Source organism: Bos indicus x Bos taurus, chromosome 24 (genome assembly GCF_003369695.1).
Source record: "Bos indicus x Bos taurus breed Angus x Brahman F1 hybrid chromosome 24, Bos_hybrid_MaternalHap_v2.0, whole genome shotgun sequence".
Lineage (NCBI taxonomy): Eukaryota > Metazoa > Chordata > Mammalia > Artiodactyla > Bovidae > Bos > Bos indicus x Bos taurus.
In genome coordinates, this window is record NC_040099.1 from 9660433 (window position 1) to 9684060 (window position 23628).

General features: G+C 41.9%; 1 protein-coding gene across 5 annotated transcripts; it reads left to right on the forward strand.

Moving 5' to 3' along the window:
- Positions 1 to 852: 852 nt before the first annotated feature.
- DSEL (dermatan sulfate epimerase like) lies at positions 853 to 19972 on the forward strand. 5 transcript variants are annotated; one of them, XR_003508416.1, is made up of 4 exons: positions 904 to 993; positions 1850 to 6388; positions 6991 to 7080; positions 16680 to 19972. XR_003508416.1 is itself a non-coding variant. In XM_027525639.1 (3 exons), the coding sequence occupies exon 2, from the start codon at positions 2741 to 2743 to the stop codon at positions 6377 to 6379; it is 3639 nt and encodes a 1212-aa protein (XP_027381440.1). In that variant the 5' UTR covers positions 904 to 993; positions 1850 to 2740; the 3' UTR covers positions 6380 to 6388; positions 16680 to 19972. The 5 variants fall into 5 exon arrangements, 4 of the variants coding, with proteins under 4 accessions (XP_027381437.1, XP_027381440.1, XP_027381438.1 ...); XM_027525639.1 differs by lacking the exon at positions 6991 to 7080; XM_027525637.1 differs by lacking the exon at positions 16680 to 19972 and having other exon boundaries at positions 6991 to 10608.
- Positions 19973 to 23628: the final 3656 nt, after the last annotated feature.

Below are 23628 nucleotides of genomic sequence, written 5' to 3' on the forward strand. Positions count from 1 at the left end.
ATTAATACGGTATATTGATTTTGCATTTCTAAATGACAGCAACCCCAGCCCTGCTGCCGCACATTCCCCTCCTCAGCCCTTGCTCTTCCTGAAGGCTGATCCCAGACATCCCACGGCGTCACCCCGCCCATCCCCACTTCCCGCATCATTTGTAATCTGGCCCAGAAACTCCTCTATCCTCCTCTCACTCCTAGCCCTGTGAGGTCGGCCCTCTCCCCACAACCAAAGGCGTAACAGCAGCGGGACTCGACCGGCAAGGAGAGGTCCTCTGACCCTTGCACTCCCAAATCCCTCCCTCCCTCTTCTCCCGGTTCCGCCGCTCCGGGAGCGCGCGCCGCCGCGGCAGCCGGGAACACGCGCACTCCGAGGGCCCTAGGGTTCAGATCCCGGGGGCGGTCGGCCCTGCCCTTGGCCCCGCCCCCATCTCCTTCCAGCCCCGCCTCCGATCCATCTCCGGCGTAGCCTGTGCTCGCGCTCCCCCGCCCGAGACCCCGCCCCACCAACGTCCTCTCCACCCCGCCCACCACCCGCCTCGCCCTCCCAGGATCCGAGGCCCCGCCCCGGCCCCGCCCCCAGCCGTTCCCGCCCCGCCCCCGGCCCGCGTCGCCGTCTCTCGCCCTCCCCCGGCCGCGCGGCCGGAGCTGGCACTGAGCACCGGCGGCCGCGGCGGCCTCGCGTTTTGGCACGCCAGCGCCCCGCTGGACACGGCGTCCCCGAGAGCGCCCGGCGCGCGCGGATCTGCCTTCCGCGGCCCCGGGCTGCCCGGGGGCGTCCGGCGCTCCCCGAGGGCGGGCGTGTCCGCGCGGCGCCGGGCGGGGCACGGGCGCGGGGCCTCAGCCTGTTGGAGCGCCGGGGGCGCCGGACCCGGGGGCTTCGGGAGCCCTGCGGGGGCCGGGCCGCCCGAGTCCCACGCAGAGCAGTGTTTTCCAACTCTCCGCCTGCGTCTCATCGGGCCCACCACCACCCGGAGAGACCCCGTCCAGATCTGCCGAGGTAAGAGGACTTGGCTATTGAGGGGTCTCTTGTCCTAAGACCACTGCCAGGGGTCGGGGATGGGGAGCGGAAGATGGAGCTGGCATGTTCGTAGGAAGCGAATCACAAAATGCAACAGGCGGAGCGGAGCAGGAAACTCCTAGCGTTCATGTTTCCCACAGAGAGGAGACTTGTCCAAGACTGAAACTTGGTGAGGTTCTTCGGAACCCAGACGGGCTGCCGCGAAGCTGCTCCTTGAGTCCGGGTTTGGGTCTGAGCTCCCTCTGGTGGCTTCTTTTAAGGATGGAAAACCAGGCTTTTCGGGAGGGAGACTGGAGCAGAACCGGCGTTCTTCGCTCCCACACATTGTCATGACTTCTCCTTAGACAAAAGTGACTGCGCTTAGTATTATAGTTCCTCTGGCAAAGACACCTTGAGCCCTTGAAAGCTAAGCCCTCATCGAGAATCATAAAATGGTCCTTTCAACTTTGGGTTTTTGTCTCTGAGTCTTCCGTGATCAAAACAAGAATGACAGCGGTACTCAAATCTTCTCTTGACTGTATTTGAGTAAAAACATTTTAAATTAAGAAAGCAAGCCACCGTTAAAATAAATACTCTTGGGAAAGTTACATCTTGTAGCCGCTTGTCTTCTACCACCATTGTTATCCTAATATGTGCCTTGAAAAGTATGAGAAAAGGAATCATTTAGTGTAACTTCGATTGTATTAAATAACAGATCTTATTGTCATTCTAAAATTTCTATCAGGAGATGGTAGAACGTTTAAATCTTCCGTTTATGTCCCAGCATACCTGTAGCCTCCGAGAATTTCTGTTTTGTTATGTCCCCCAGAACAAAATTTCTGTTTTGTTTTTCCAGTGTCATGAAAAAGGAACGGAAAAGAGACGTCACTGTTGGTGAAAGGGGAGTTTTCTTTCCCAGTTGATGGTTACTTCGTGATTGGAAAAGAAGTACCTAGGTGGTTGCAAAGATTAGATTTTCATAGTTGTACAGATGAAGCTGATAAAAGAAGATGAGAATATGCTTTCTCAGATGGGTCATAATAGGCTGATGAGTAAGTAAGCCTGACAAGACAGACTGGAAATGAGGGCAGGAATCTGGAATGTTTTAAAACCAAGTAGGACTTTGAACACTTGCTGAGGATTTTTTCTCCCAAAAATGGAGGAAGAAAAAAAAAATTCTCACAGCCAGAAGTGTAAAAAGCTGAGCGGAGTAACAACCCAGTCTGCTCCAAGGATTTCAGTACTTCATCAACTTCTTTGAGAGCACACAGACAAAGGCATCAGACCTGTATGATGAGCTTGTCACCAGTGATGGTATCCTGTGCCAGGAATGACTTCTTAATTTGGATTTTGGAGTGCTTTTTTTTTTTTTTTTACAATGTGGGGTTTTTGACTCTCCATGTTAGGTAGATTTCTGTCACGGAAGTAACTTGTGAATTCATAGTATTCTTGACTATCTCCACTCCTGTTTGCTGTGTGACATGGGAAAATCAAGAGGCTTTAACATTCCTTGAAGTTTTATTGGAAGCAACACTGCATCAGGGAGGCAGATTCACAGTGTAAGTTTTCTCTTTTTGGCAACTGTACTTTGAATGAGCCGAATGTCAGCAGGATTTCACAGCGCATACAATTTACAGTCTTTGTTTTATCAAGGCCTTAAATGTATGTTTTATACTCAGCAGATGGGAAGCACATTGAACGCTGCATTTGACATGTATGCCTGAGGAAAGGAGCTCCCCGATGGATCATGGCGTTAATGTTTACAGGACATTGCTTATTTTTAGTATTAGTGATGTTTGCTTTCTCCACTTTGGAGGAATCTGTGAGCAATTACTCTGACTGGGCAGTTTTCCCAGATGACATAGATCCATTTAAGACACAGAGAGTGCAAGATGTCAGACCCAATCAAAAACCGAAGAAGAGTATGCTTCATCCACATTTGTATTTTGATGCTGGAGAGATCCAAGCAATGAGACAGAAGTCTCGCACAACCCATTTGCACCTTTTTAGAGCGATCAGAAGTGCGGTGACTGCTATGCTGTCGAACCCGACATACTACCTACCTCCACCCAAGCATGCTGATTTTGCTGCCAAGTGGAATGAAATCTATGGCAACAATCTGCCTCCTTTAGCCCTGTACTGTTTGCTGTGCCCGGAAGACAAAGTTGCCTTTGAATTTGCCTTGGAATACATGGACAGGATGGTGGGCTACAAAGACTGGCTGGTGGAGAATGCACCAGGGGATGAGGTTCCAGTTGGCCACTCCCTAACAGGTTTTGCCACTGCCTTTGACTTTTTATATAACTTATTAGATGGTCGTCGGAGACAAAAATACCTAGAAAAAATATGGGTTATTACTGAGGAAATGTATGAATATTCTAAGGTCCGCTCTTGGGGCAAACAACTTCTTCACAACCATCAAGCTACTAACATGATAGCACTGCTGACCGGGGCTTTGGTGACTGGGGTAGATAAAGGGACTAAGGTAAATCTATGGAAACAGGTTGTAGTAGATGTGATGGAAAAGACAATGTTTCTGTTGAATCACATTGTCGATGGCTCTTTGGATGAAGGTGTGGCCTATGGAAGCTACACAGCTAAATCAGTCACACAGTATGTTTTTCTGGCCCAGCGCCACTTTAATATCAACAACTTGGATAACAACTGGTTAAAAATGCACTTTTGGTTTTATTATGCCACCCTTTTGCCAGGCTTCCAAAGGACCGTGGGGATAGCAGATTCCAATTATAACTGGTTTTATGGTCCTGAGAGCCAGTTAGTTTTTTTGGATAAGTTTGTCTTAAAGAATGGAGCTGGAAATTGGTTAGCTCAGCAAATCAGAAGGCACCGACCTAAAGATGGACCCATGGTCCCCTCCACTGCCCAGAGGTGGAGTACCCTTCACACTGAATACATCTGGTATGACCCCCAGCTCACCCCACAGCCTCCTGCAGAATATGGCACTGCAAAAATGCACATGTTCCCTAACTGGGGTGTGGTCACTTATGGGGCTGGGCTACCAAATACACAGACCAATACCTTTGTGTCTTTTAAGTCTGGGAAGCTAGGAGGGCGTGCTGTGTATGACATAGTTCACTTCCAGCCATACTCCTGGATTGATGGGTGGAGGAGCTTCAACCCTGGACATGAACATCCGGATCAGAACTCATTTACCTTTGCCCCCAACGGGCAGGTGTTTGTTTCCGAAGCTCTCTATGGACCTAAGTTGAGCCACCTGAACAACGTACTGGTGTTCGCGCCGTCACCCACGAGTCAGTGTAATAAGCCCTGGGAAGGTCAGCTGGGAGAATGTGCACAGTGGCTCAAGTGGACCGGCGAGGAGGTTGGTGATGCGGCCGGGGAAATCATTACTGCCTCTCAGCACGGGGACATGATATTTGTGAGTGGAGAAGCCGTGTCGGCTTACTCTTCAGCAATGAAGCTGAAAAGCGTGTATCGGGCTTTGCTTCTCTTAAACTCTCAGACTCTGCTAGTTGTTGATCATGTCGAGAAGCAAGAAGATTCCCCAATAAAATCTGTCAGTGCCTTCTTCCATAATCTGGATATTGATTTTAAGTACATCCCATATAGGTTCATGAACAGGTATAATGGCGCCTTGATGGACGTGTGGGATGCTCACTACAAGATGTTTTGGTTTGATCATCGTGGCAGTAGCCCCCTTGCTAGTATACAGGAAGCAGAGCAAGCCGCTGAATTTAAGAAACGGTGGACTCAGTTTGTCAATGTTACGTTTCAGATGGAATCCGCAATCACAAGAATCGCATATGTCTTCTATGGACCATATGTCAATGTTTCCAGTTGCAGATTTATTGATAATTCCAATTCTGGACTTCAGCTTTCTCTCAATGTCAATAACACCGACCATGTTGTTTCGATCGTGACTGACTACCAGAACTTGAAGACAAGGTTTGACTACCTGGGATTTGGCGGCTTTGCCACTGTGGCTGATCAGGCCCAAGTAACCCGCTTCGGTTTGGGCACTGAGGCAATAGTAAAGCCCATAAGACGCGATAGAGTTATTTTCCCCTTTGGATTTAAATTTAATGTAGCAGTTGGGTTGATTTTGTGCATCGGCCTGGTGATCTTAACTTTTCAGTGGCGGTTTTACCTTTCTTTTAGAAAGCTTATGCGGTGGATCCTCATCCTTGTTATTGCCTTGTGGTCCGTTGAACTGCTGGACGTGTGGAGCGCTTGCACGCAGCCCATCTGTGCCAAGTGGGCGAGGCCGGAGACCGAGGCAAGCGGGCAGGCGCTGGCCCCGGGAGGCCAGCGCACAGACCCGCCGGACGTCGTCATTACCTCACTTCCTGGTTCCGGAGCCGAGATTCTCAAACAACTCTTCTTCAACAGCAGTGACTTCCTCTACATCCGGGTCCCCACAGCCTACATTGACATCCCGGAAACGGAATTGGAAATCGACTCCTTTGTGGACGCCTGTGAATGGACGGCGTCCGAAGTCCACGGCGTGCGTTTCCGTTTACTCCGAGGCTGGTTGCAGTCCTTGGTCCGAGACACGAAACTCCATTTGCAGAACATCCATCTGCATGAACCCAGTAGGGGGAAATTGGCCCAGTATTTTAGCATGAATAAAGACAAGAAAAGGAAGTTGAAAAGGAGAGAGTCTCTGGCAGAACAAAGAAGCAGAATGAAAGGCGCCTTTGACAGAGACGCTGAATACGTCCGGGCTCTGCGGAGACACCTGGTCCACTACCCCAGTGCGCGGCCGGTGCTCAGCCTGGGCAGCGGGAGCTGGACGTTAAAGCTGCATTTCTTTAACGAGGTGTTGGGAGCCTCCATGAGGGCCTTGTACGTGGTGAGGGACCCTCGGGCGTGGGTTTATTCCATGCTGTACAGTAGTAAACCTAGCCTTTACTCTTTGAAGAATGTACAAGAGCACTTAGCTAAGCTGTTTAAAACGGAGGGAAGTGCAGGCCGTTGTACCTTGAACTCAGGCTATGCTGTGGAGTATGAATTGTTGCGGAAGGAACTGTTGGCATCCAGACCTCACCCAGTCTCGCTGCTGGCCCATGCGTGGCTGGCAAACACGGCTGCTGCCCTGAGGCTAAATGCAGACCTGCTGCCCACCAGCTACCAATTAATCAAGTTTGAAGATCTTGTGCATTTCCCTCAGAATACCACGGAAAGGATTTTTGCCTTCCTTGGAATTCCTTTATCTCCTGCTACTTTAAACCAAATATTGTTTGCCACCTCCACAAACCTTTTCTATCTTCCCTACGAAGGGGAGATATCACCCGCTAATACTAACGTTTGGAAACGAAACTTGCCGAAGGATGAAATTAAACTGATTGAGAACATCTGCTGGACGCTGATGGATCGTCTAGGATACCCAAAGTTTATGGACTGAATGCTGCAGGTCAGCAGAGATTTGCACTAATACTTTCCAACCCAATTTGTGGATATGAATTAGAAGTTTGTTTATTCTTGTACTGTGTGTGTTTGTGTGTGTGTTTGTGATCAATTCGTTACATGCAGAGAGATTATTTTAAAAATAAGCACTGTATTTGGCCTAGCAGGATTTATTTTTGTCACCACTTCCCTTGCCTTTGTTTCTGAACTTTTTTCTGCTAATATGTTTCTGCCACAGAGGCTTAGATGAAGTTATATTACCATGGTCAGGGGAGATAGGAGGATTATAAAGGTTTTTGTCTAACTCTCTGCTTCATCTGTAACTCAGCTGATCTAGCCCAGAACCTCATGCACTGCTGAAAGCCTGGCAGTTGCTGCTTTACCCAAGCGCCTCTTGCTTTCAAGATGAACTGCAGAAGTTTCCTAGTTTTTTAGAAGGTGTCCCAACACATTTATCTTGCACGCCACACATACACACAAATCCTTTCACTGTGTAGAATGTTCACAGATATCACTGGGGAAATGGTGAAAGCTCCTATTGGAATTATCGGATCCCTTCTGGAAAATACAAATGGAAATACAGAATGGACTTTTTTTTTTTTTTTTTAGGTCAGAAACAGTGACCTGAAAATCCTCCTTCAAGTTTTTTACTTAGAAGTCATAAGGAATCAGTCTTGGAACAGTGGATGCCAAGGGCTGGTAGGGTATTTTAGGCCCTCTTGTCTCTTTAAAACCCTCTCATTCTTGCTTCCTTGAAACTGCAGCTGTTCACCATTACCGCTCCCACCCTGTCCTTTCTGCCACTGTCACGCAAAACAGTCAGTAGTTGCTAATGGCTAAACTCTGATATTTGTGGGGATTTTTTTTCTCCCTGTCCTGTTGATTAATTTTGTGTCAAAGCCTGAGACCACCTTAGAATCAGATTTCTCCTTGTGGAAGCATCACTGTATGAGTCAAAGCAGTGCTGCTGCTGCCAGTGTTTTTTTAGACTGGAAACAGAATTGGAAAACTGCCTGACTTATCCTGCGTCCCTTTGAATGAGTCTCCAGACTGCCGGTGTCTGCAGAAGTTGAAGGCCAATGGCAGATGATGTCAGAGGCATCTGCTTCCTTTACCATCTGCATCTTATTATAAATGTTGTCGTCATAACACATGGTTCATTTTATTTTGGTAGACGCTGAAATCAAAATGCGATGCCATTAGAAACCAGTGGAGCAATTACAATGAACTGGATGAAACCATGAGGCAGTGTGGGGACTTAATGCAAATCTCTGTGTAGACTGCAGTCTTCCTGATGTTTCAGACTGTAGTTTCACACCACCCCCCTCACCCTCCAGGCGCTAACACTTGGAATTCTGTCATTCTGACCTAGATAAAAGTGGCTTTTTCTCAGTAGTTTGTTGTTATGTCAAAATGTGCCTCCAGGGTGATCAAGCTGTGGGTATGTTACATTCCAGCTGAAGCTAACCAGGCTGTCATTTTTCTTCCATTACAGTAGGAAAACAGCTCTCTCCTACGCCCCCACCTCTACTTCCTGGTGTAGCTCTCCCTGCCCTCTCTCTACAATGTCAAAATGAATGAAAATCCTGTTGGGTTAATACAGGTTGAGAGGGCAACCAAAGACTCAAATCCGTACTATTATTCTCAAGGAAGATTATTCTTCCTATCTCAGGGTTATCGTGATGCATGTAACATTTCTACATGGATGATAACACCATTTCCATTACTGGTCAGAGTCTCAGTGTCTGCTTTCAATTTCTAGGATGTGTGATCGTATATCAAATAAAAAGGCTTTGGGTTGAAAATAATATGAGGTTCGATCAAGGTAAGAATTACCAATGTTTGCAGATAGCAGCAGAGAACACCAATTCTGGACCACTGCCTTTCCTTTAACTTTGCACAGAAACATGCTCACAGGCAGAAGAGAGCCAGGTTGAGTATGCACAGGGGTTGGGGAGAGATGCAGAAAATGAAAAAGAGCAGTTCTGTGAATGAATATGGGAACAAGATGAGAATACATTATTAATAGATAAGGAAAGGGACGCACTTAAAGTGATCTTCACAGGGTATCTTTCACCACTTAGCAAGGTCAGGGTGAATTTCCCTGTCTACTTCTGACCCAAGGGAAAGTTTGCTGGAGGAGACTAATGTTCACAGGTTCTGTTTCTGAGGAATGTTACACGTAGGTGAAAGCTGGCCCAGCCGTTGCATGTGCAAGGACTTGTACATGCTTGGGACCCACTGCCTTAACATCCCAATTATGATCTCAGAACACCTAGGTCCTGCACTTCCAGAGTGTTATCCTAGGAAAAATGTGAACTTACTTTTACTACATTTTTACTCTGATCATCACAAAAATAAAGCAACCCTGATGACTTTATGACATTTTCAAAGGAAACACAAAATGTTCTTTCCATAAAAACAATTCTTTCCTTCATTAATTTCCCCAAACTTGGGCCCAGTTGGAATAAAAGCATTTATTAATACTGTTTACATATTGAAATTCTGAAAGAATGGATTAGGTTTGCTGACATAAAAAGTAGCTTAAGTGTGGTGATAATGTTGATCTAGTTTTCAAAATTTAGAAATGATGCAAATTACTCACTTTGGATGAGAGAGGCCATATCCATAGCCGAATTTACTGTAATGACAATTCCAGAAAGGAAGGAAATGGGAGAACCTGCTCAGGAGAAAGAAGTCTATGATTATACTTAATCTATAGAAACCCAGAAAGGCATGAATTTTAGGTAGATACACTTTAATACCTACATACTGAGCCTAGAACCTGAGTATTAGATGTTTGATTAACTGGGTTTTTGGACAAACAGAATAATTAGTACTATAAATGCCTGGCAGGAATGGGGTAATTGTGTCTAATTCCCAGACGTGGTATAGGATCTGCCATAAATACCTTCGTATTTGAAGAGACTCTCTCCACACACTAGTTATGTTTATTTTATTTTTTCTTTTTGTAGAAATGCCACCCCTTCTGTCTGCCATTGACTTGATTGGCATCATTTATCAGCACAGTTTTTGGTGATTTGGTTTAGGGTCATCATAGATGCTGTGTGTATTAATCACTCAGTCATGTGTGACTGCGACCCTGTGAACTAAAGCTTACCAGGCTCCTCTGTTCTTGAAATTTTCCAGGCAAGGATACTGAAGTGGGTTGCCATTTCCTTCTCCAGGGTATCTTCCCAACCCAGGGATCAAACCCAGGTCTCCTGCATTGCAGGCAGATGCTTTACCATCTGGGCTACTATATAAAGTCTATCTCATTCAGTTATCTGTAAGTAAATATGGACAATGGTTTTAAACTCTGACTTAATTCTGATCATAATTAGAAAAATGTCACTAATTTAGTGAAAAGTGTAAGTAGAAGATAATATGTTATAACACCACTTACAGAGGTAAGGGAGCCTAATATTCTAAGACAGATCTAGGAATTTAATATACATATGTGGGCTATCTACTGCTTGTTTAAATATAGACCAAAGTATGTCTAAAAATAGCTGCTAAGGCAATGTTTTCCATACTTGACTAGTATCATTATTTCCCTTCATGTTGGCAGAAAAATTCAAATAACATTTTAAGAACTAGACTGAATTTTTGTTTTTTATTTTTTTTTTGCACAAAGAATGGAAGGAACTTAAAACAGATTCTCACACTCTCTAGCTAACTTGTAAATGCTTGAGCTGTAATTTACATGAGCTTATGTTGTGTTTAGTCCAAGTAACATGTTTAGTTCCATTTCCAAAGATAGGTTTGGAGAAAGCTTCCAAACCTTAGCCGGGTATCTTGTTTTTGTTCTTCATTTTCATTTTTCTTTCACATCTATCCAGTTACGCAGCGAAGAAAACCTATACTGGAGACCATAGCCCAGTTTATTCTGCTGCTGCTGCTGCTAAGTCGCTTCAGTCGTGTCCGACTCTGTGCGACCCCATAGACGGCAGCCCACCAGGCTCCCCCATCCCTGGGATTCTCCAGGCAAGACCACTGGAGTGGGTTGCCATTTCCTTCTTCAATGCATGAAAGTGAAAAGTGAAAGTGAAGTCGCTCAGTCGTGTCCGACTCTTAGCGACCCCATGGACTGCAGCCCACCAGGCTCCTCCGTCCATGGGATTTTCCAGGCAAGAGTACTGGAGTGGGGTGCCATTGCCTTCTCCGCCAGTTTATTCTAACTATATGTATAACATGACTCCTCTGTTAATAAAAAGCTAAAAGCAACTTGGCTATGGTTGGGATAATTTGTAATAGCCCTCTTCTTTAGGTCTTTGGGTACCTGTGCTAGGATTTTGTCTGGAGCTGAGAAGGCAGATTTGGGAAATGCAGTCCCATGATTTCAGCTACTAAACTTGTACCCTTCAATGATGGACAAGCCATGACTCCACTCTTGTAAGTTAATTTTAAGTCCTGCCTTCAGTCCATTTCACTCTTCTCTGTACTTTGTCCTAACTTACTAAGTAGTAAGAACATCCTGGTACTGTATACCTGGGCTCCACAATTGCCCCCCCTATCATTGGTGGAATCTCCATTTGAGCAGGAGATCTATGAAAGGAAGGTTGGTGCAGGTTCCTTGAGTCATTCCGACAGGTGGTGCAGAGGGTTGGCATAGTGGAGACTTTTGCTTTTAAAGACAGAAGGATCCATCATAAATTAGTCTCAGTATGTGCTGCACAGAACCTTAACGTTTTCATGTTCATCATTACAATCTTCACAACTCACTGGTGTTGATTTTACAGATAGATCTGAAGCCTGTATTCTCTTTGCAGGGAATCTGTTTTTGTGAAGACATTTGGAGCAGGTTTACAATTCAGTTATCAATTCACGGTAGTTTTAGGGTATCTACCACCAAGGTATTGATTTGCATGAGGGAAGAAGACAAAAATGAGTTGACTTTGTGCCTGCCCTGTGAAGAATTGGTGTTCTCGCCAGAGACTTCAGAGCCAGTAGGAATTCATCAAGAGGAGAAGGAGAGGAAGGGCATGCCAGTAGCGATTACCACCCAAGGAGAGGCACCACAAAGTGTCAGCTGCTCTGCCTTAGAAATGGTGGTTATGAGAAAAGGAAGTAGTTTATGGAGCTTCAGTACATTTGGAGAGAGATCACCATCCATGCTTTTCCTAATTAGATTTGACTCTATCATCACAGGACGTCCCATCAGTAAGTAGTGATAGGCACAAGCGGAACAAAACTGCTGACACTCTCTCCCAATTCTCCCCTGACTTAATTGCCCCAACACATTTCTCACAAAGAAATGTGGTCCATAACTGAACAGCAAGGGATGCCCTGAAGAGAAGGCTGTGTGAGTGTGGTTGGACTGGGGTGCATGCAGATTGCTGCTGGTAATAGCAGTAAAGGATAACTCAGGGTATCTCATCTGGGCTCCAGCTGGCCAGTAGCATCTCCTTTTCCTTCCCCGGCCCTCTCAGTGCCTCCAGATTCATATTACCAGGCGGAGCTGACCAATCCTAAGAAGGCAGCAGTGAACAAAACCTATGGAGCTGACAGTCAACCAAATATATTGGGGCGGGGGGGAACTGTTCTTATTCCTACTACGAAAATAGTAGAACTAAGGGAAGGAGGGAAGGAAAAAATGGAAGGAAGGAATTCTGAACCTAAATCTGAACACAAAGTAAGGTGTATAAGGAGAACGGTTTCTCTAACAATTGAGTTCATTATTGTATGAACTGTTTAAGAATCTCTTTGAAATCTTATTATAGCTAAAACTTCAGAAAAAAGGAAAGATTGTAATCTGAACAAACCTTTTGTATAGTACATTGCAGTTGCTCTTTCTATCTTATTTCTTTTAACTATTTCTGTATTGCTGTGACTCTTGAGATGAAATGAATTTTTCCTTTCAAGGGTACTAACACTGGTGTTGAATTGCATCTAAGTGTTAGGTTTTACAGCTTTCTAGATAGCGTGGTGTTTTCCTATATACTATCTCCCTCTCTGTTTCCAAGTGAGGGGTATATACAATGATCCCAGTGATTTAAGGAACCAGACATTCATACACATGGGACATCCATGGTGCTCTTCATTCTTTTGGAAGTTAATTCACCTCCCATCACCATCACTTTTCTCACTTCATGAGTAAATGAACAACACAGAAATCTCTAATCCCTGCATTAAAATCTGACATCCCTCTACGGACAATGCATAAACCACTTCTTACCTTATTCATTTCATAATGGAAATAATGCTCCCAAACTTTGTTCTACTACAATGAAAGATAACTGCCCAACTTTATTAGTGTTTATTTATTGTTTTAAGTGTTCATTTATTCCTTTGCCTTGTTCCAAAAGATTAATTTTGTTTTATATATTTGTTTAAAGTTTCTGGGATTTTAAAATAAGGCTTTTTAAACTATATTGAGCTATTTTAACTTGATGCCTTAATGCAGTATTCCACAAAACTTTGAAGGGAGATTTACAAGAACACAATACAACCAAGAAGTGATGAAATTGCTTCCATAAAACACCCATGAAAAGACAACTACATATAAAGAGTGCAGTTAATAAAAGTTAACCCTACACAGTGAAATAGGTGGGTTCTGCTCTTCATTTTTATTCCAAACATTAACCTGGGGGTCCTGGCATTCAGTGTTAACTCGAACACATCACACTCACAGTGGGCTTATGTGCACCAAGGAACTCGTGTTATTTTTCTTTAGATTGACCAAAATAAACTGAAATGTACATGCATTCAGTTATACTTTATAAAGCTATGGTTTTTCCTGTGGTCATGTATGGATGTGAGAGTTGGACTGTGAAGAAGGCTGAGTGCAGAAGAATTGATGCTTTTGAACTGTGGTGTTGGAGAAGACTCTTGAGAGTCCCTTGGACTGCAAAGAGATCCAACCAGTCCATTGTGAAGGAGATCAGCCCTGGGATTACTTTGGAAGGAATGATGCTAAAGCTGAAACTCCAGTACTTTGGCCACCTCATGCGAAGAGTTGACTCATTGGAAAAGACTCTGATGCTGGGAGGGATTGGGGGCAGGAGGAGAAGGGGATGACAGAGGATGAGATGGCTGGATGGCATCACTGACTCGATGGACGTGAGTCTCTGAACTCTGGGAGTTGGTGATGGACAGGGAGACCTGGCGTGCTGCAATTCATGGGGTCGCAAAGAGTCGGACACAACTGAGCGACTGAACTGACCTATAAAATGTGCGTTTATAGTTACTGAACAAAAACCCCATTACTAAAAGGTACTTGCTTTTATGCTCAGTCACTCAGTCGTGTCCAGGTTTTTGCAACCCCATGGACTGTTGCCTGTCAGGCTCCTCTGTCCATGGGATTCTCCAGACAATACTGGAGTGGGTTGCCATTTCCTTCTCCAGGACTTTCTTGTGCACCCACATGAAAATCTGGCACGATTCTGTTATCATATGGGGTGTAAGGTTTTCTGTGTATAATCAACATATTGTACTCATAGGTTTTTCACAAGCTATGTTTATGCCTTTCTTCCATTTCCTTGGTTAATTTGAAGAGGGAGATTTCTATTAAAAATGTTATATTAACAACACTTTGTATATTATATGAACTTTGAAATTTGATAAAATTTGAATACAAATCACGAGGTCAGTAAATAATAACCAGCTGTGAGTTGTTGCTCAAACTACTGCACAATTGCACTCATTTCACATGCTAGTAAAGTAATGCTCAAAATTATCCAAGCCAGGCTTCAGCAATATGTGGACTGTGAACTTCCAGATGTTCAAGGTGGTTTTAGAAAAGGCAGAGGAACCAGAGATCAAATTGCCAACATCCACTGGATCAAAAAAGCAAGAGAGTTCCAGAAAAACATCTATTTCTGCTTTATTGACTATGCCAAAGCCTTTGACTGTGTGGATCACAATAAACTGTGGAAAATTCTGAAAGAGATGGGAATACCAGAACACCTGACCTGCCTCTTGAGAAACCTTTATGCAGGGCAGGAAGCAACAGTTAGAACTGTACATGGAACAACAGACTGGTTCCAAATAGGAAAAGAAGTATGTCAAGGCTGTATATTGTCACCCTGCTGATTTAACTTTTATGCAGAGTACATCATGAGAAATGCTGGGCTGGAAGAAGTACAAGCTGGAATCAGGATTGCTGGGAGCAATATCAATAACCTCAGATATGCAGATGACACCACCCTTATGGCAGAAAGTGAAGAGGTGCTAAAAAGCCTCTTGATGAAAGTGAAAGAGGAGAGTGAAAAAGTTGGCTTAAAGCTCAACATTCAGAAAACGAAGATCATGGCATCTGGTCCCATCACTTGATGGGAAATAGATGGGGAAACAGTGGAAACAATGTCAGACTTTATTTTAGGGGGCTCCAAAATCACTGTAGATAGTGGCTGCAGCCATGAAATTAAAAGACGCTTACTCCTTGGAAAGAAAGTTATGACTAACCTAGATAGCATATTCAAAAGCAGAGACATTACTTTGCCAACAGAGGTCTGTCTAGTCAAGGCTATGGTTTTTCCTGTGGTCATGTATGGATGTGAGAGTTGGACTGTGAAGAAAGCTGAGTGCCAAAGAACTGATGCTTTTGAACTGTGGTGTTGGAGAAGACTCTTGAGAGTCCCTTGGACTGCAAGGAGATCCAACCAGTCCATTCTGAAGATCAGTCCTGGGTATTCTTTGGAGGGACTGATGCTGAAGCTGAAACTCCAATACTTTGGCCACCTGGTGTGAAGAGTTGACTCATTGGAAAAGACTCTGATGCTGGGAGGGATTGGGGGCAGGAGGAGAAGGGGACCACAGAGGATGAGGTGGCTGGATGACATCACTGACTCGATGGACGTGAGTCTGAGTGAACTCTGGGAGTTGGTGATGGACAGGGAGGCCTGGCGTGCTGTGGTTCATGGGGTCACAAAGAGTCGGACACGACTGAGTGACTGAACTGAACTGAACTGTGTGGTGTTGGGGAGTTTTCTTAATTTGAAATGATCATTTCCCCATCTTTAAAACTCCCCAGAGTTGATGTAAGGATTAAATAAAATCACATGTAAAAATTAATAGAATGATACTTGTTTCCTCTCTGCAATCACCTCAAATTCATTTTCTATCAAACCCATATGTAACAGAATGCACCATTCTCCGAAGAAGAAAATATTAAAGTGTCCCCAGAGGATTTGAGCCTACATAGTTGGCATATAGACCAAATAGACACCTATTTTAATATTTCATATATGCACTGAGTTGTAAAAACATGTAAAATCACAATTATGCAATTAATATATGTGGAAATAATTTGGAGCATTTTTCATGTTCACATTTTTTAAAAAATCATTCAAATTTTCACTTACTTCAGTGCTTTATTTCTAAAGTCATGGTTTGAGTTATTCTAGAGAATATTGTATTTCCTTCTGAATTTTATTAAGATAGAGACTCTCTTAAGTTTATGTTTAGTCACCCGGTTGTATCTGACTCTTTGGAACCCCATGGACTGTAGCCCACCAGGCTCCTCTGTCCATGGGATTTTTCAAGCAAGAATACTGAAGGAGGTTGCCATTTCCTCCTCCATGGTATCTTCCCAACCCAGAGATTGAATCTGCATCTCTTGTGTCTCCTGCATTGCAGCAGAATTATTTACCCGCTACGCCATCAGAGAAGCCTATTGAATTTAAGTATGATGCTATTACTTGAAGTTTTATATCATGTTACGAGAGCTATTTGTATAACATTAATCATAATTTTATGTTCATACCTTCATTCAGTAGATACATTATTATGATCTTATGCATCAAAATCAATGTATTTTCCTATTTTAATATTTTCATTTATTTATTATGAAATATGCATAAAAGCTGGGAGTGTTGAAGACTATGTGTGAACATGACATTTACTGCACTGGCTATGATGGAATAAGTGAGGGCCAACCTTGTGGCTCAGTGGTAGAGAATCCGCCTGCTAATGCAGGAGATGCAGGTTCAGTCCCTGGGTTAGGACAATCCCCTGGAGAAGGAAATGGCAACCCACTCCAATATTCTTGCCTGGAAAATCCCATGGACTGAGGAGCCTGGTTGGCCACAGCCCACAGGGTTGCAAAAGAGTCAGACACGACAGCAGCTAAACAACAACAATCTGAGGTAGCATATCCAAGTTATACATGTCATGATTATATAGCTTGACACTGTATGTAACAGATGGTTTTATGAATATAAAATGATCTCTTTATAGAACACTTAATGCGCACATCCTTCACACACATTTTTTGGCTCAGGGTTAAGTTCTACAATACGTTATCATCTGCCTGGTGCTTTGTAAGTGTGGGTGTTTTTTCCCTTCTGTGGCTGTAGATCACAACCCAGGAGCAGTTCCAGAGCCTCCAGTTGGAACCTCAGCCTTCCAGCAAGGAGCCCGGGACAGCATGCGCCTCTGCCCAGGGAACGGGTGCCCCACACCTACGATCACAGCATTCATCTCACTGAGGACAGGAATTCCTCTTCTATGACTGGTTTTCCCTGGAGACTGCCGTCCAGACCCTGGCTGAGGTCCACTGTATGCAAATCAGAAGACACTGTTTTGCTGAGCCTTGCACGTGTCAGGTCTGCTGCCCCTACTTCTCCAACTGTAGGTGTGATGGATAGGTTACGCTAATCTGTGGACCCTGAAAAGACGTGCTGACCCTATCAGAAGCCCTCTTCTGTGATGTTGATGTCTCTGTGACCACAGCTGAGACTTAGAGTCAGAACCCCTATACTCACACCCTACCATGTGGTGCAGAGCGTATACCTCTGACCTTCGATTACTGTATCCTCCCACCCTAACCAGCGACCCCAGAGGTAACAACTATCCTGAGTTTTGTGTTTACCATTCCTGTGCTCTTCTTTATAGCTCCACCACATATGTCTCTATATTTATCAACACATTGTGCATTTTTGCATGTTTTTATACATTATGTAAACCTAACATACTGCATATATTCTTACACAGCTTGCTTTTCTTCACTCAAAATTTTGTCTAATGCATGTTGATGTTTGCAGGTGGAGAGCACTTATTTCCAACACAGTGAGTTCCAATATAGACTACTGTCCAAACAGCATACTTTATGAAGCTTTCATCTTGTTGGATTTGGGGAATATTTTTAATTTTTGTAATTTTAAACATTATACATAAAACTTTATATATGCTATATAATGCATATATGTTAATGCAAGAATTTTGTCATTGTGTTTTTTGTTTTTTGTTTTTTTGTACTCAGAAACCTTCCCACCCAGCCCCACTCCAGCCTAGTGTATATATTGAGGGCTCAACGCACATCCTCAAGTATTCTTGATACCAAATTATTATTTTCACAGATTGTTTGTACCAGTTGACACTCTAGCAATTGTTGAAAAGCTTATGTTGCTCCAAAGCTTCTCCTGTACTTGGCATTTTCATAGTTTTAAATACTTTTCTGTCTAGTGGGATAAAAGAGTGCTATGTCTTTTTTTTTGGTTCTGTTAATAACATAGAACACGTGTGCAGCAATGCACTAGTGCACACACACACACAGCCGTCCTTATTTTTCCCATTTGTGTTTCTTCTTTTGTGAAAAGAAATCATGTTCCTGTCTTTTATGCATTTTTCCATGGCATTCATTTTTTTCTCATTGATTCATTGACATTTACTGTATATTAATAATACTAATCCTTTTTTAGTTATACTTGCAGTGAATAACTTCTTGGCTTATATTTTTATGATCTTTGCACTATGACTTTTATAATACATTTTGATATGCAGGTGTTCTTAATTTGAACGTAGACAAAATATGTTTACAAATAATTTTTCTTTATTATTTATACTTTTTAACATCTTATCAAAGAATCTTAGCATCTTGGCACTGAAAATGTTCTCCTCTATTTTCCTATCATTATCAATTGCTGCCAAATAATATTACCACACTTGTAATAGCTTAGAACATCACACATTCATTATCTCACAGTTTCTGTGGGTCGGGAATCCAAGCCTGGCTGAACTTGGTCGTCTGCTCGTACATGTGGCTGAAGTGACGTTGATGGGACTAAGATCTCATCTGAGAAGCACCCACTTCCAAGCTCATGTGATTGTTGGCAAGACTGAATTCTTTGTGGGCTATTGGACTAAAAGCCTCAGTTCTTTTCTGCCTGTTGGCAGGAGACCTTGAATCACTTGCCATGTGAGCTTCTCCATTGGCAGTTAACTTCACGAAGTCAGGATGAGAGAGTCTATAGAGAAACTGCTAACATGCTATCATAATCTTGGAAGCGACACCCAGGCAGCTTTGGTTAGAAGCTAGTCAGAGGTCCCCTTACCCCTACACCCAGGAAAGGGTTTCCACAAAGACAGGACTACCAGGAGAAGGAGAGCTTATTTTGCCTTTTATATTTAAGTATTTAATCTGCATACTTAGTTGGTCAGTCATGTCTGATTCTTTGGGACCCCATGGACTGTAGCCCACCAGGCAACTCTGTTCATGAAATTTCCTGGGATTTCCCAGGCAAGAATACTGGAGTGAGTTGCCATTTCCTTCTCCATTTAATCTGCTTTACATTAACTGTTAAGTCCATTCTGAGGTTGTTTTTTTTTTTTTTTTCCCCTTGTATGAATAACCTGCTGTCCTAGACTGAAAAGATTCAGTACCCTCTCCTTTCCACTAATCTTCAATGCCATTTCTACTGCATATCAAGTCCTTATGTTTTGTGTGAGCTGATTTCTGAGTTCTCTACTGTACTCCACTGGCAAATTTGATTACCCGATGACAGTACTGCACTGTCTTAATTACTGCAGTCTTTTTGTTGGCCTTGAAATCTGGTAAGGGAAGTTTTTTTATTTTCTTTTTTCTATTTCTTAAGCCTTTGTTCTTCCATATGCATTTTAGAATTAGTTAGCATAGCTCCTCAAAGCAAGCAAACAAAGAACAATACATGTTATTGTAAATGCATTACATCAATTTTGGGAGAATTGACCTCTTTAATTAATCCCAATTCATAAGCATGGCATATCTCTCCTTTTATATAACATTTGTTAATCCTTTGATAGATTTAAGTATGAGCACTTTATATATTACAGTGGATCATATTTATTTTTAATTGTGTGTCCTAACTGATGATAGTATGTAGAAAATACAGTTGACTTTTGTGTATTTATATTATATCAGGGAACTTACTAATTTAATAATTTACCTGTAAATTTTTTTGAAATACTTATATAAGATGATTTTGTAATCTGTAATTAATGGAATACATTTCTGTCCTTTTAATTTTATAACTTTTTAATGTTCTTACTGGGTTTGTTAGGACGTCTTATAAAGTACTGAGTGGATCTGGCAATGTGAATATTCTTGTACTGTTCCTAATGTGAATGGAGTAATTGTACATTTCACCACTGAGCAAATGAATGGATGCTGTGTGTATTTCATAGATTCCCTTTATCAGGATGCAATACTCCCTTCTATTGCCAGTTGATAATTGCCTTTTTATCATCAGTGCATGATGAGATTTATTCATGCTTTTACTGTATTTATTGTGATAATCATATGTTTCTTTGCCCTAATCTGTTAATGCAAGGTATTTTGTGAAGATATTTTTTTCTTTTGAGATTAAACCAAATTTGGCTTGCTATGATGAAACCAGACTGGGAGTGATTTATAATATTTGTTGCTGAATTGAGCTTATTAATAATTAAGATGTTTATATCAACATTTGTAATTGTAATTTTCTCATGATATATTTGTCTAATTTTCAAGTCAGCAAACTTGTCACACAAAGTAAGTTGAGGATGTTCTATTTTTATATTCTCTAGATGAGTTTGCATGGGATTGAAATGACCTAATACAAGAATGTTTGTCAGAACGCATTTGTAAAATTATCTGAGCATTCTGTTTTCTTTGTAGGAACACTTTAACTAAATATAAAATTTTATTTGGTGGTTATAGGGTTCTTTTATTTACCTCATGAATTTATTTTGAAGCCTATTTTGGCAAATTATGTTTTTAAGGAATCTGTACTGTTCTTTTAATTTTTCACATTTATTGAGCTAAATTTACTCAAAATGCAAATTACCTAATTTGCATTTCTAATTATCCATCTCCCACATATGTATTTTCTCTCCCTAATACTGCGTATGTGTGCCTTATTTCTTTATGTTCCTGATGCTTTTGGGCTGGTGAATATTGACAATAATAGGCCATATAGTTAAATTACCTTCCATATTGGTGGTGGTTTAGTCGCTAAGTCATGTCCAACTCTTTGCAACCCCGTGAACTGTAGCCCACCAGAGACCCCATGGACGCTAGCCCACCAGTCTCCTCTGTCCATGGAATTCTCCAGGCAAAATACTGGAGCGGGTTGCCATTTCCTTCTCCAAGGGATCTTCCAGACCCAAGGATTGAATCCTGGTCTCCTGCATTGCAGGAGATTCTTTACTGACTGAGCTACCAGGGAAGCCCTATTTATCTTCTCTATTAGGAATATAAATTGAAGGTCCTTTACAACGACTAATTTTTAGCTTTTTTGTTCTTACCTAATATTTTATGTTTATTTGCTATTGCATAACCAGCTCCTAATCTTATATATTTCCTTTATTTCTCTAACATCAATTATTTTTCTTTTTTAATCTTTAATTATATGCCCCATTATTTTTTGTCAATGTTCACCAGCCAAAAACCACCATGAAGAAACTGTATTTATTAGAGTAAGAGGGTTTTAAGCAGTACAGCTTTGCTCTGCCCTATATAAAAAAATGAACTAACAAAAACAGCATTAAAAAAAAGCACCAATTAGAAAATAGGATTTTACCACAAACAAGTAAAGATTCAATATCTTTAATGTAGAAAAGATTTTACTTATATGTAAGCAAAAAAATGATTACAACTTTAAAAGAGACAGAAGTTAAAAGCAATAGAGCAGATAATCAGTTTCACTAATTCAAAGTACAAATACTGTCACTTCCCTTTTCTTTTACAGTTTGTATCTTGGCCTCCAAATTATTTCTACTTAAGGCCTGTCCTCCCAGTACTAAATAAATTAAAAAAAAAAAAAAAATACAGGGGAAAAAGTCTAAAATTCCTTGGGATTTAATCAAAAGGTTTAGGACTACTTCCAAACATAAATCAAGAAAGAGCTTTAATCCCATGTGACCAATACTTTACCTGTTTCTCACTGGTATAATGTATCACTGTAGATGACTGGGCCTGTCCAACGCAACAAATGATGCTTTTCTACAGAGGCTAGAATCACATGCCTATATTGTTTCTGCAGAGTTCACATTAGTGACCCATGCACAAAAGGCCAGTTCATTTTAATTCACCTCCCCCACTCCTTTTTTTTTTTTTTTCTTAATTTTATTCTTGAAAGCACAACCTACTGGACTGCTGTTCTTGGGTCTAGAAAATTTGCCTACATTAGGTGTATATTGATATTATGCAGAAATTACTCCCACCTCCTGCACCATCCTTGCAAAAACCATTAGACATTTTTATAGAGACTGGATTACCAGCCTAAAATCCCCTCCCAGGGGAATGTCATTTCAGGTATTTTCTCGTCCTTTCTTGAACAAGTGATTGTTTTGAGGGCCATGCTGGACCAATTTTAAGGGCTCTGTACTTCCAGATTTTGAAAAGAGGTATCAGTTATAGGTCACTTCACGTTCACAAATGCCCTGGGCCCCTTCAGGAAAGAAATTGGCAATCACCAAGGAAATTGATTCAGATTACTTCAGGAAATACAGATACAAGATGGCCAGAAAACCACATGACCCAGTCCAGTAGGGAAGAAAATCTAAGGTGGGTATCCGGCTTCCCGTCATTGCAGGGCACTTCCCAGGAGGCCCCCTCCAGTCTCAACTCAGGGGGTCCTCAGAAGAATCCTAGGAGCTCAGTAGCTGGGGAAATGGAGAAGAAGGATGGAACTTAAGAGCAACCAGTGTTCAAATATCCACGGACTGCATTCCTGCTTCCAGTGGTACCTGAGTGGACAGTCTACCCAGTAGCTCTGCACATGCGCAAAGCTGAACTAATCAGTGAAAATCAGTAAAAGGAAAATCCATAAAAACCTGGATATTAAAGTGAGGTAAAGACACTCCTGAAAAACCCACTGGCCAAAGAAAAAATAAAAAGAGATATCAAAAAATATTTTGAGACAAACAAAGATGAAACACAGTATATAAAAACTCATGGGGTGCAGCAAAAGTAGTTCTATGAGGAAAGGTTATATTAATAGCTATGAGTGACTACATTAAGAAAACAGGTCTCAAATAAACAACCCAATAGTATATTTCAAGGAGCTAGGAAAAGCAACAAATTAAGCCCAAATTTAACAGAAGAAAGCAAATAATAGAGATTAGTATAGAAATAAACGAAATAGAGAATAGGAAAACAATAGAAATGATTAACAAAACTAAGTGTTTATTCTTCAAAAAGATAAATAAAATTGTTAAAAACCGTAGGATGGTTACCAAGAAAAACACAGAGAGGACTTAAAAATAAAGGCAGAAGTAAAAGGAGAGAAATTAAAATTAATACCACATAAATACAAAGGCTCTTAAGATATGATAATTATATACCAATCAACTGGACACCCTAAAAAGTTAGATTTATTGCTAAAAACATGCATCCTGCTAAGACTGAATCCTGAAGAAATATAAATCTGAAAAGACCAATAATGAATAAGAAGATTGAGTCAGTAACAAAAAAATTAAATAGTAATAAGAACTGGAGAAAATAAATATTGGAGAAAGCGTTAGTATCAGTGTCACCTAGTTATAGTTATCAGATTACTTTAGAATATTTTCTTCGACCTGGGTATAGGAAAAGGCTTTCTAACTAAGACTCAATATTCACATGCCTGAGTTCACTTTTGATTACGGACCAAAGAAACCAATATTGCTTCAACCCTCTCACAGACAGCAGCATTTAACTCTAGAGAAAACTTTTTAAATAAATAATAAACACACACGCAACTACTAGAAGATGCTGGAGAGTGATCCAAAAATGAGCAGAAATCCGAAAGAATTTCACTATTGGAAAAAGGAAGAGGCACTAGGGATTTTCTTGTTTCACCACTTCTAGCTTCAAGGCAGGCCTCGCCTGCAGCACAAACGGAAGCTAAAAAGCCAACAGACTAGAAAATGCCATTTTCCGGTGAAAGAAGAAACTGTAAAAGAGGAGTGCCAGAGACTGGGGGCACAAACGCCATGCAGAAACTCTACCTAAGTATCTTTGAGTGTGTGCTCAGTCATGTCCGACTCTTTGTGACCCACGGACTGTAGACCACCAGGCCCCTCTGT